We start from the raw sequence: 13,182 nt of genomic DNA, 5'->3' as shown, positions 1-13,182 counted from the left end.
ATAAAATTGATATTCAAACCGCCTCTCCTACTGAAATTAGGAAAATAATAAATTCATCAAAAGTAAAAGTTCACATGGAATTGATGGCATTTCCAACAGAGCTTGTTCCCAACAAGTAAGTAGGATTCTCAGCCACATATGTAGCAGCTCACTGAAACAGGGAATTTTTCCAAATAGACTGAAATATGCTATTGTTAAACCATTGCATAAAAAAGGGAATGGATCTGATGCTAACAACTACCAACCAATCCAACTTCTGACAGCTTTATCCAAAATACTTGAAAAAGTTATGTTTTCAAGAATAGCATCACATATTTGTAAAAATGAAGTACTAACAAAATGTCAATTTGGTTTTCAGAAAGGCTTTTCGACAGAAAATGCTGTATATGCTTTCACTTATAAAATATTAAATGCAATGAATAACCAAACATCACCCATTGGGATATTTTCTGATCTCTCAAAGGCTTTTGATTGTGTGAATCATGAAATTCTTCTAGATAAGCTTAAGTATTGTGGTATGAGTGGGACAGTGCACAAATGGTTTAATTCATACTTAACTGGAAGAATGCAGAAGGTTGAAATTAACAGTACAGATAGTCTACAAAAAAAACAGCAGAGTCCTCCAACTGGGGAGGTATCAAGCATGGTGTCCCACAGGGTTCAGTCCTGGCTCCCTTGTTGTTCTTAATATATATTAACGACTTGCCACTCTATGTTCATGAAGATACAAAGTTAGTTCTTTTGCTGATGATACAAGTATAGTAACCACACCCAAGAAGCAAGAATCAGCTGAGGAAATTGCAAATAATGTCTTTCAGAAAATTATTAAGAGGTTCTCTGCAAATGGACTTGTCCTAAATTTTGAGAAAACACAATTTATACAATTCTGTGCAGTAAATGACATAACACCACTGATAAATATAGACTATGAATGGAAGTCTGTTGCTAAGGTAGAATACTCAAAATTTCTGGTGTGTGCATTGATGAGAAATTGAATTGGAAGAAACACATTGATGATCTGCTGAAACAGTTAGGTTTAGCTACTTATGCTATTAGGGTTATTGTAAATTTTGGTGATAAATTTGTCAGTAAATTAGTCTACTCTGCCTATTTTCATTCACTGCTTTCACGTGGCATCATATTTTGGGGCAGTTCATCATTAAGAGAGAAAGTATTCACTGCACATAAGTGCGTAATCAGAATAATAGCTGGAGCCCACCCAAGATCACCTTGCAGACATTTCTTTAAGGAACTCGGGATATTCACAGTACCTTCACAATACATATATTCACTTATGAAATTTGTCATTAATAACCCATCCAATTCGAAAATAACAGAAGTGCATAGCTACATCTCTAGAAGAAACAATAATATTCAAAATTCTGGATTAAATCTCACTTTGGCACAGAAAGGGGTGAATTATGCTGCCACAAAAATCTTCAGTCATTTGCCAAATAGTATTAAAAGTCTGACAGATAGCCAACCAACATTTAAAAGTAAATTAAAAGAATTTCTGAATGACAACTCCTTCTACTCAATAGATGAATTCTTATATATGAAGTAGTAACAGTAAAAAAATTATTAATCATTTTGTGGAAAGAAAACTTATGTTAAAGCGACACATTCCACATCATTGCAAAACTTCGTATTCATGATCTACGGAACAAGGATGTATGTATGTATGTATGTATGTATGTATTTATTACTTCTGTAACACACTTAGGCAGTCATTTGAGCATTTATAAAACTGATGTCAAGATCAGACATGTCACTTTGCCCTCCCTGTATAAATGATGTCCAGAGGTTGTGGGGGAGAGTGAGAGCTGTAAGGGAGTTAAGCCCAACCAAAATTCCTGCAAGGGGCTTTTCACCCTAACCACAAGCCCATGAGTAATGCCTGGTGCATAAAATTTTTATTGGTTATATAGGTCCATGTTGTGACTCGCCGATCATTCAAAGCACCGCCACGCAATTATGCGCGTCCTCTACGTGCGGCGCTGTCTGCCAGCCATGCAGCAGCTGCGCCACCTAACCGGCCAGCTGAGCAGCGGCCACTAGACTGGGACTCGGTACTCATTCGAATGCTAATGTGTACACATGTCTTGCTTGTCAACTTACTCTGTGACTTATATGTGTTGTGTCGTTCTGAAATATATTTGTTAAACTTGACGTTATAACAGTCCACTTCCTCATACGCGAGTAGGTAATATGCACACATTAGTCATCGTGAATAGCATTTGTCTTGAATTTTTTCAGTTTACAGACCATACTGGATGCTTCTTACTGCTAATGCTCCTGCTTTTGCTCCGCACCTTTTCACAAGGCTCTGCTTTGACAGCAGAATTAAGGATGCGACCACAAATCCTTATTACCAACAGACTTCTTTTGCTGGCCAGGTGAACTGCAAGTTGAAGGCTGTGCTTATCTTTCACAGTAATGCTCAGAGACAATGGGACATGTCAGTACCACAGGTCAATTTTGCCTTTAACACTGCACAACCCAAGTCCCTGAACGCTGCTCCAGTGTCCCTTATGCTAGCACATCTGGTCAGTTCTCCTCTTGTCATCCTGTGGTCAATCAATGATTTGCTTCCAGAACACATCACCCTAGAAGTGATGCAGCAGAATTGGAGCTGGGATGGGTATAAAATTGCTTACGACAAGCTACCCATCTGCTACAATCTGGAGCATGACAGTGTGTTCATTCAAAACCCTAATACTGCGCAAAAAGGGGCCTTAGTGTTTGCCAGCAAGCTAGCTTCTCAGTTCTAGGGACACTATGAGATTGTCAGGGTGGCGGGTCTGGCAAACCTCCTGATTGGGGATTTATGCACGAGTAAAAGCCTCTCACATGCACATTACCCAAGTCAAGGAGAGTCAGATGTAAAGAGCTCCTTAATTGGGGGGAGGGGGGGGGGGGATTTTGGTTTTGTCAGACAGGCTGAGCCATGGTGGGCTCCCTCCCTGAATTCCAGTCCAATGCATCTGGCCTATGTCACTTCTTATGGCTTGGAGCTCATTGCACCAGTGGTTGAGCCACACTGGGGGGCAAGGAACAGTAGTGGATCTCACAAGCAATCAGTGTCTTGGAGCTGGACCAGAACATGAGGCAGAGGGCCCATGGGCAGCAAGTGTTATTTGGCTGAACTTTATGTGCTACTACTATTATCACCACAATACAATCTTTCAATAATGGGAACTGCCATACTCTGGTCAGCCAAAATATTATGACCACCTATCTAAACACTGGTGTGTCGACCCCTGCCACAGGTAACAGCAAGGACACATTGTGGCACAGAAACAATGAGACCTTGGTAGATCACTGGAGGAAGTTGGCACATCTGCACACTCAGTTCACCTAAGTCCTGTAAATTCCAAAAAAGGGGGATGATCTCTCATGGCATGTTAAATTACATCCCAGATCTATTTGATCAGGTTCAGAGGTGGCGAGTTTGGTGATCATCCCATCAAGTGGAACTCACCACTGTGTTCCTCCTGACCTTGTAAAACAGCACATTATTTTGTTGAAAAGTGCCACTGCCATTGGGAAATACGATTGTCATGAAGTGGTGGAGGTGGTGTGCAACCAGTTTACGATACTCCTTGCCCAACACAGTGCCTCACATGAGCTCCACTGGACCCATGGATGCCAACATGATTGTTTCCCAGAGCATAATTGAGCTGCCACCAGTACAGGAGTCAAGGTGCTGTTCCCCTTGATGGTGAGATATGCGCCCTTCCAAGAGTATGATGAAGGTATCGGGATTCATCAGATCATGAAGTGCTCTGCCACTGTGCCAACATACAGTGCCGATGGTTATGTGCCTATTTCAGTCATAGTAGTTGAAGTTGTGGCATTAACATTGGCACACGCATGGGTCATCAGGTGCACAGACCCACCATTAAGAGTGTTTGGAGCATTGTGTGTTCAGGTACACTTGTACTCTGCCCAGCATTCAATTCTGATATTAGTTATGTCACGGTTTGCTGCCCATGCTGTTTTACCAGTCTGCCCAGCCTACGACATCCACAAGGGGTGCCAGAGTAATCCACCTGCAGGACCACTAATTGGCTCTTAAGTACATTCATTGTGTCATCACACAGAGTTAATGACAAAAGCACAGCAATATTGTGCGAGATGGGAATTATGATAATATTATTGGGCTACCTTCAGTCAAATTTCAGACACTAGCATCTCAGAATAGCAGCTATTATTGAAAGCCAAAACTGAAAAGCAATATGAATGGAGAGGGCGGGAAAAAATCCTGGAGTTGAATATCTGGGAAAAAACAATGTTCATCCAGAAAACTGGAATACTACCCCAGAATACCAGAAAATTTGGTAGGTATGCCACCAGTTTGCCCTTGGTCAAACTCTGTGCCGATTCTACACGTGGACAGCACGCTCACTGATACTCCATGCACAATGCATGCATCTTATTAGAGTCATTCCTTGCAAAGTAACGGCGCTACTGCCTGGATGAGTATATACTGATAGTAGGTTGGTGGTCATAACATTTTCACTGAGGAGCGTATATGGTTTAGTATTGTGACTTCCAGATGGACGCTACCAGTGCCAAGGGAGCCATGCCACCACATTTGAGGGAATGGTCAAACTTATCCATTTATTACAAGGATGTACTGGAAAGTAATGCCTTCAAACATTTTATTCTTTTCTCATTATCAGTTGAACTATTATTTGGCATCAATATTACACTGTCGATATTGCCACTTTGTTGACACAATATGCAGCTCTTTGCTGTTAGAGGGTTCCGAATTGCAGCGTAATGTGTGTGTGTGTGTGTGTGTGTGTGTGTGTGTGTGTGTGTGTGTGTGTGTGTGTGTGTGTGTAATACAACTGCATCAGCACATGAGAAAACCGTCAGAAAACACAGAGCACAAATTCAAAGGGTTTGTCCACACATGGAGCACCCCCTCCTTGAGCACAACAATGCCAGACTATACACAAGTGTTTATCCACCTGCAACAGTCTGACACCTTTGATTCATTATTACCGATCATACTCCATACAGTCCCGGTTTGATCCCAATGAGTTTTCAACTGTTTCCAAACCTTCAAGAGCACCTTTAAGGACTTCACTTCGACAGTGATTAATTAGTGTGAGCAGAGGTGAGGCTGTGCGCCTGCCAACTAAGTCAAACATTCTACAGTGACAGCACCAACAAAATGGTCTCTCACTGAGGAAAAAGGTGTCAGTGACATTTTTGAAATAAATATATGAACATGAAGAATAAAGGTGTAGAATGTTAATAAAGTTTGTTTTAATGAAAAGCTTCAATAATTTTCACATAAAAATTCTGAGTTACTACTTTTCATCATGTCCTCATTCCCAAAACATAAACCAAGCAAAAATAAAGTTTTAATTAATTTGGCAAAGAAGGTGGCTTTGAAATGATATGACATATACAGACATGTCTAAAGGTCATAGGAAAGTATAGTCCTTCAACTAACATGGCACACAAGGTAAGAGAAGACTTCTTGTGTGTAAAAGTTACATTCTGGGCACCACTGGATTTTTCAGTAAACATTAGAAAATTTGTACCACAACCTTTATTTGGTTTTTACATTTGTTGGTTCTGTAAACTCATAGCTACACCACAACCATTCAACCTAACATAGCCCTTGAGCTGCACTATGGGTCAGTCTCTCACCACAACCAATATTTCAAGGGGGGAGTGGCTCTAACATTACATTTTTATATTGTGGCCTGCGAATAGATCTGACATGACTTCAAATTGCTTTTCATCCACATGTTGTGTGTTGTGCATACGTATCATGCTATATGTCAAACCATCATTATGTCAGGGGTCAAAATCTAAGCCTGAAAAACGTTACGTCTAACAACTCTTTTACTATAATAGAGGGAAACATTCCACGTGGGAAAAATATATCTAAAAACAAAGATGATGAAACTTACCAAACAAAAGCGCTGGCAGGTCGATAGACACACAAACAAACACAAACATACACACAAAATTCTAACTTTCGCAACCAACGGTTGCTTCATCAGGAAAGAGGGAAGGAGAGGGAAAGACGAAAGGATGTGGGTTTTAAGGGAGAGGGTAAGGAGTCATTCCAATCCCGGGAGTGGAAAGACTTACCTTAGGGGGAAAAAAGGACAGGTATACACTCGCACACACGTGCATATCCATCCGCACATACACAGACACAAGCAGACATTTGTAAAGGCCAACAAATGTCTGCTTGTGTCTGTGTATGTGCGGATGGATATGTGCGTGTGTGCGAGTGTATACCTGTCCTTTTTTCCTTATGAAGCAACCGTTGGTTGCGAAAGCTAGAATTTTGTGTGTATGTTTGTGTGTCTATCGACCTGCCAGTGCTTTTGTTCGGTAAAGTCTCATCATCTTTGTTTTTAGATATAACTCTTTTACCATGTTTAATAAAATTTAGTATATTTACTTTCTTATAATTTCTTCACAGAGACTGTTTAGGATTTCTGTTTGATACTGCTGGTCAAATTAACTGCAAGCCATTTACTAAGTTTGGCAAATTATAATGAAGCACTCACATATATTCAAATGCAAATGATGTATTAACACTATCCAATATTTCTACAGTTGCGCAACACGAATGGCACTCATATTCAAAAGCAAATGCTGCATTAATGTTATCACAATACATCTGCATAGCACCCAAGATGGATGTCGAAACAAACAAATTTATTCAGCACAGATAGTTCACAAGTAGTTTGTGTGATTATGTCAGGACCCTCAATTCTGGATGGCAGGATAAAAATACTAGAGGCACCCAGCAAATGTATTTGCCTGCTGAATAACCTACAAACTGTTCTACTACATCAGATTTTAAGTGACAAGTGTATGTCAGATTATTTCCACCAATAACTGGAACATTCTGGTAATTTTACAAACATTATGTGTAACAATGTGCAGCAAATGCAAGAAGTAGTTATGAACAAACCTGTCAATATTTAATGTATAAACCCATGGCTTCATCAGAACTTTGCAGCCGAAATACAAATTCATTCTGCACCTATGGGCTGTGTAACAGCTTATGCTTCCATGTTATATTTGTCTGAAATTTAATTTTACTGCTGACAGTTCTACTTACACTTTGTTTACATATTCAAAGTCAACACCTAATGTTAATAGTACAACAAAACATACTCCTCAGATTAGTGACCATGCGAATGCCAATTCAAAATCATTTACAAACGCATTTTAAATCATCAATAAATAAATTACAATTCTCATTCCATACCATGATACACTGCAATAATGCATTAACTGCACCCATACCATTTATAAATTTAATGGCACTGCTAACTTTCACTGTAGTCATAATTGTTCTGAAGATGTACATTAAGGTTGTCATTCAAAAGAAGCATATCAGATCAGAATATATCCACTTTATGGCACCACTTTATCAGTATAATTGCGTTTTGCAATAAACAAAGTTCTCGGTGTTTACTGAACGTTAAATTGAAACTCTTGCCTCAGTTCTATGTGGGGTTTAATACAAGGCGTATTTCAACGCACTGTGAAAAATGTCATATTTAACACTCCAAGTTTACCAGTTTTTTAGTAAATTGAATTACTCATGTTTCCTGCTGTATGGCATCAATTGCATGTATTCACACACCATACTGCACACAGAAATTAATGAAGCAATCAACAGAAACACAAGTAAGCCACTTACCATGGGGTCTTCTTCATCGGTTTCCTCTTTTTTTATCCACATAGTTGGATCCTGGTCCATGACTTGAGTTCTACAGTCTGGGGGAAAAAAAAAAAAACAATAACATAAGAACAGTTGTAGTCAGTTTCTGTTGTTACCATGAGGTATACCTCATCAAAGGCAGTATTTTCACTCATCTACTGGGTGCAGTAAATGGTTGACTACACAGGAAACAGATTCAAAGTGGCTGCAGAAAAGAGTGTCAGTGATATAAACTCATTTACATTTCTCAGGTGATGAAAATTGAGTACACTCAATCATAAAATCACATGCAATGAAACAGAGTATTGGCAGTTTCTACTGCTCCTTTGTAACACTGGCTTATGGATACTGTCCTATTGTGACAATTATGGAAGGTGGGTAGTTTTTGTGCATGCACAAACTTCAGCATTTTGTACAATCAAAGCAGCCAATACACTGCTGTGAAATTACTGAATATCACCAAACATTTCATTCTACCCTTTGTTCATTGTGTAACTTAATTTCAATCTGACAAGGAAATCATGAAAATCCAGATGTACTGATTGTTTCCCAGTCAGCGAAATCCATTTTCAACATACGTGTTACTTTGAAACTTTGTCTGTATTCATTCACGATCGAATACTCAATTTTGAGTAAGCATCACCACTCTGGAATCTTTACCTCCTATTAAAGAAAACCATATACCTGTACTGTCAACTGCACACTGCAGTGTGGAAGTTCTCATTCTTCATTACCATGACGATTAAACATTGATCAGTTTTTTCTTACAAAACTGATTTACTGGAACTTCTTCCTACTAACTATAACCACGATAGGAAATACGGAAGCGTCCAATCCCACCTGTCTGCTTTGACCCATGATGTCACAAATATGGCAGAAACAAAAACAAACACCCACACTTTCCACAAGAAGCCTAATGACACTAACAGGACAAGCGCGGGAAATGGGGTGTTTTGGGTGGGGGGCAAACAAAATATAAACAAATTTAGATGCCTTGCGTAGCTACAATGTGTAAGTGAAGACAGCCATCCATGAATACCCACCCACCTCCCCAGGGGTCGTAACCCCTGCAACCCATAGAAGATAAAGATGCTTCAGTAGCTGATTAGTGTTTTTTGTTTAAAAAAAAAAAAAATCTCACGGGGAAATACGGAAGCGTCCGATCTAACCCGTCGGCTTTGACCCATGACGTCACAAATATAGCGGAAACGACAATTCCAATATGGCGGATATAGAAACGTTGCATACGTATCACAAAGACGAAAACACACAGAAAAACAACACACACAAAGGTTTCACAAGAACAATCTGCTAACATTGATAGCAAACAAAGATAATAATAAACAAGTGGTACTCAAGGCCAGGCAGGGGGGGCTGCGCCCGCCCCCCCTGACCCCCCCGCCAAAAAAAAAACTCCCAACCTAACCTCGTATTCAGGGCTACGCTCCAGATCAATGTGTAGGTCAATCAAAAGATAAAAAAAAGAAACAAATAAAAAAAAAGAAAAAAACAATATTGATTCATTAGACATAACGAGTAGTGACAAAACATATAGACCATAAAGATTGAACAATCTAATGGCAAACTGATAAAAGCCTCATAGACGACGTTAAAACAAAAAGTACAGTAAAAAGGTAAACTATATATTACAGGCCCTAAAACTCCTACTAAGGTAACGTCAACGAGGCAACATCTACAAACACGCCACACTCACAAACCAAACTCCGCGCCGTAATGACGTCACACACCACAACACCCTTATGTCACGGGTCAAAGCCGACGCGTGAGATCGGATGTTTCTGTTGACCCCCTGTACTGTCAACTGCACACTGCAGTGTGGAAGTTCTCATTCTTCATTACCATGACGATTAAACATGGGTCAGTTTTTTCTTACAAAACTGATTTACTGGAACTTCTTCCTACTAACTACAACCACGATAGGAAATACGGAAGCGTCCAATCCCACCTGTCTGCTTTGACCCATGATGTCACAAATATGGCAGAAACAAAAACAAACACCCACACTTTCCACAAGAAGCCTAATGACACTAACAGGACAAGCGCGGGAAATGGGGTGTTTTGGGTGGGGGGCAAACAAAATATAAACAAATTTAGATGCCTTGCGTAGCTACAATGTGTAAGTGAAGACAGCCATCCATGAATACCCACCCACCTCCCCAGGGGTCGTAACCCCTGCAACCCATAGAAGATAAAGATGCTTCAGTAGCTGATTAGTGTTTTTTGTCTTTAAAAAAAAAAAATCTCACGGGATAGAACGAACAGATCAGAAAGATAAATATAATAAACTAAAACAGAAATTGGAGGAAACAGATAATTAAAATAAGTAATAAGTGTTTTTAAATTTAAAAAAAAAAAAATTCACGAGATAGTACGAACAGATCAGAAAAGTAAATAAAATAAGATAAAACAGAACTCTGGAGACAGCCACACTCAACCAAACTCTGCGCCGTCATGACGTCACACACGACAACACCCTTACGTCACGGGTCAAAGCCGACGCGTGGGATCGGACACTTCTGTCGACAGAAGTGTCAGATTCCACCCGTCTGCTTTGACCAATGACGTCATCAACGTGACGAAAATGGATATGCTAAGCGTCTCCAATATGGCGCCTATGACATCACTACATACACAGGATAACAAACACAAAAATACATATAAATAAAACAGTAACATCGCCCTTCAAAAATACAATCACACTAATGGGACAACCGCTCGAAATTGGAGGCTTTAGGGTGAGCACGAGCTGAATACAATAGTAAAAAAACACCACGATCCCAAAACATAAAACGACGAACAAAAAGAAAGGGAAAAAAGCAATATTACAACTTTCCTCTACAGCAACAAAGTATACAGGAATCGGACACTTCCCTTGACCTATGTAGGTCAACCAAAGGTGACGATACCAAAACACCAATACCTACAGCTAAAACTACAATTGGAATCAGACATTTCCCATGAACTATATGGGTGAATCACAACTATTGGTAGTAAAAAAACACCTGCAAGTACAAAATTAAAAACAAAGCCTCAAAAATTCGAAAAACAAATATCCCCACATAAATTAAAACAGATTCAATACAACAATACACGCGAACTAGATGGGCCAGCCCAACATCTTCTCCCACCGTCCCCGAACACACACACACACACACACACACACACACACACACACTAAACGTCTGACCACATTACAAACAACAAACCAATAACACATAACGGAAACGTCAAACACAAACAACAACAAAACTGATAACTCAATGAAAACACTTCCAAACCTTACATTTGGAATTATCACACACCACCACGAAACATCTACAAACACAACCAACTCATAACACCGTGTCGTAATAACGTTACACACAACACCACCCTGATGGTTACGGGTCAATGCAGACGGGTGGAATCAGTCGCTTCCATTGACTCGGAGCGGCTATATGCTTGCATCAGATCACAGCAAACTCATCACAAACACTATTACAGGTAAGTAAGTTAACACAAACGCACTAACCTAGTGAATGTTTAAACTTCACAGTAAGCACTTGACAAAACGGTATAAAATCTCGACCTTATATTTTTCGTAACGGGTGAACTATACAGACACAAAGTGCACTAACCTGCTTGTTGAAGCACTAATAACCTACTTGTCTCAATTCCAAGACTGATACACTCATAAAAAAATAACCTATGTATTTTGTTGCAATGAACTTAACCTGAAAAAATTACATTAGTACACCGTCACATTAACCAACCACAGTATAGGCGATGCTTTCACAAATACTGAATAAATTCTCGTCCTTATGTACCCATGAAACATTTAAAGGAAAGGCAACAGCCTCAGAAACATCTACCATTGCGTCTTCACAAGCTATTCGCGAACTATTACACTCATCAAACTCAATTGTTAATTGTAACATAAATCAAGTACAGCGTTAATTTACTTCCGAAACAATTTTTTTCTTTCATTTATTCTTGTCTGCAATTTGTAGACGCTTATATATTACCTGGAAAATTTAACACACACAAATTTCCACAAAACTACAAGATTCCAGCTGATTAAAGTCACAAACCAGCGAACCAAAGACCTTATAGCAAGACAAAGAAGAAACAACTATGCCGTGTGCTGTGAGATAAACAGAATGGAAGAACTGGAAAGATGAAATGGCGAAAATTAGATACCCTAGGCTATTCTAACGCTCTGGTAAATTCTTATCGCCAGATTAGCACAACAACTAGATAACTTAAAATAGCTGTTATTGAAAAAAATACGTTTGAAAATTTTAAATCTTCGCCGTAAACAAAGTGACTTGAAATAATTATCACCACACGTGTTTATTTAAGTTGAAAAGGTCAGTATCTTACTTTTAGGTTTGTTCTTATTTTCCTTCCAAAACTGATTCCTTTTGAATAAAATAGGAGTTATATACTTGATGCACTAGTCCACATTACGAGCTACCTATTTGCGATTTTCAAAATATATCAACTGCTAACTAACATAAATATATTTATTTTCAAATAAATGCATAGTAAAGTTGAAATGTGCAACAATCGTTTTAATCATATGCTACAGTGTCGAATCTTCTGAAATATAGTGTTATTCACTCACGTTTTCACCTTGAAACACATTACAAAATTTCAGAAACAACTGTCATTATCAGAAGACATTCACTGCAACTTCAGATGATGAAGTACTTCCTTCTGAATCTCTTTGATGTTGCATGTTTTCGTAAGATGGCCGATAATCTGATCATAATGAGGGAAGCACTGAACTGAGCAGGGACATCTCATAGTTGTAATTTTCCTTTGTTACTGGCAGGATGGACATTCTACAAAGCTTTGGTGCCCGACAGAGATATCTCATGACTTTTTTGTTTCAGTTCAGAGCTCTAAAGTCTTCGTTAAAGTCTTCTTCACATCGCATAACAAATGGACACTGTTTTATGACATTTACATGCGAAGGAAGAAGATTAGATTTAAGGTCCCATCGGCATAAAGGTCATTAGAGACAGCGCACAAGCTTGGATACTGTTAAGGTTGAAGAAGGTAATCGGCCGTGGCGTTTCACAGGAAGCATCCCAGCATTTCTTTGGAGCAATATAGGCAAATCACAGAAAACCTAAATCTGGATGACCGGATACAGGGTTGAACCATCGTCCTCACAATTGCGAGTCCAGTGTGCTAATCACTGCACCACCTCTCACAGTCTTAGCCACTTGACTGGATTCCTGGTTTCATCTTCTTTCCTAAGTGCAATGTGGCGATTCATATGATACTGCCAATTGATAATCTTCTCATGCGTTTTTCTATGTGCAAGTTAATGTTTGCCACTCCTGTCTTCTCGCATATTCAGCAGAAGTATTCCAATCAGCAGGCCAGTTCACTTTTACCAACATAAAAAAGAATTCTGTAGTGACTGTCCAATGCAATGAGATACTTTCCAGTTC

The 13,182-nt window shown here is 39.2% G+C and overlaps 1 protein-coding gene across 6 annotated transcripts in view; it reads right to left on the bottom strand.

The window, feature by feature from the left end:
* Positions 1–11,824, bottom strand: part of LOC126213426 (zinc finger protein 431-like) — a 177,401-nt gene extending 165,577 nt beyond the window's left edge. For 3 of the 6 annotated variants that reach the window (XM_049941170.1, XM_049941168.1, XM_049941172.1), the window contains exons 1-2: positions 11,743–11,824; positions 7,697–7,773 (exon numbers count right to left, since the gene is read on the bottom strand). In XM_049941170.1, coding sequence (XP_049797127.1) covers positions 7,697–7,756 — 60 coding nt within the window. In that variant the 5' untranslated portion in view covers positions 7,757–7,773; positions 11,743–11,824. Of the gene's footprint in view, positions 1–7,696; positions 7,774–11,742 lie in introns of those variants that run through there. The other 3 variants (XM_049941169.1, XM_049941171.1, XM_049941167.1) reach the window with 1 other exon arrangement.
* Positions 11,825–13,182: the final 1,358 nt, after the last annotated feature.

This window comes from Schistocerca nitens, chromosome 11 (genome assembly GCF_023898315.1).
Source record: "Schistocerca nitens isolate TAMUIC-IGC-003100 chromosome 11, iqSchNite1.1, whole genome shotgun sequence".
Classification (NCBI taxonomy): domain Eukaryota; kingdom Metazoa; phylum Arthropoda; class Insecta; order Orthoptera; family Acrididae; genus Schistocerca; species Schistocerca nitens.
This window is presented reverse-complemented; position numbering and strand designations above follow the sequence as displayed.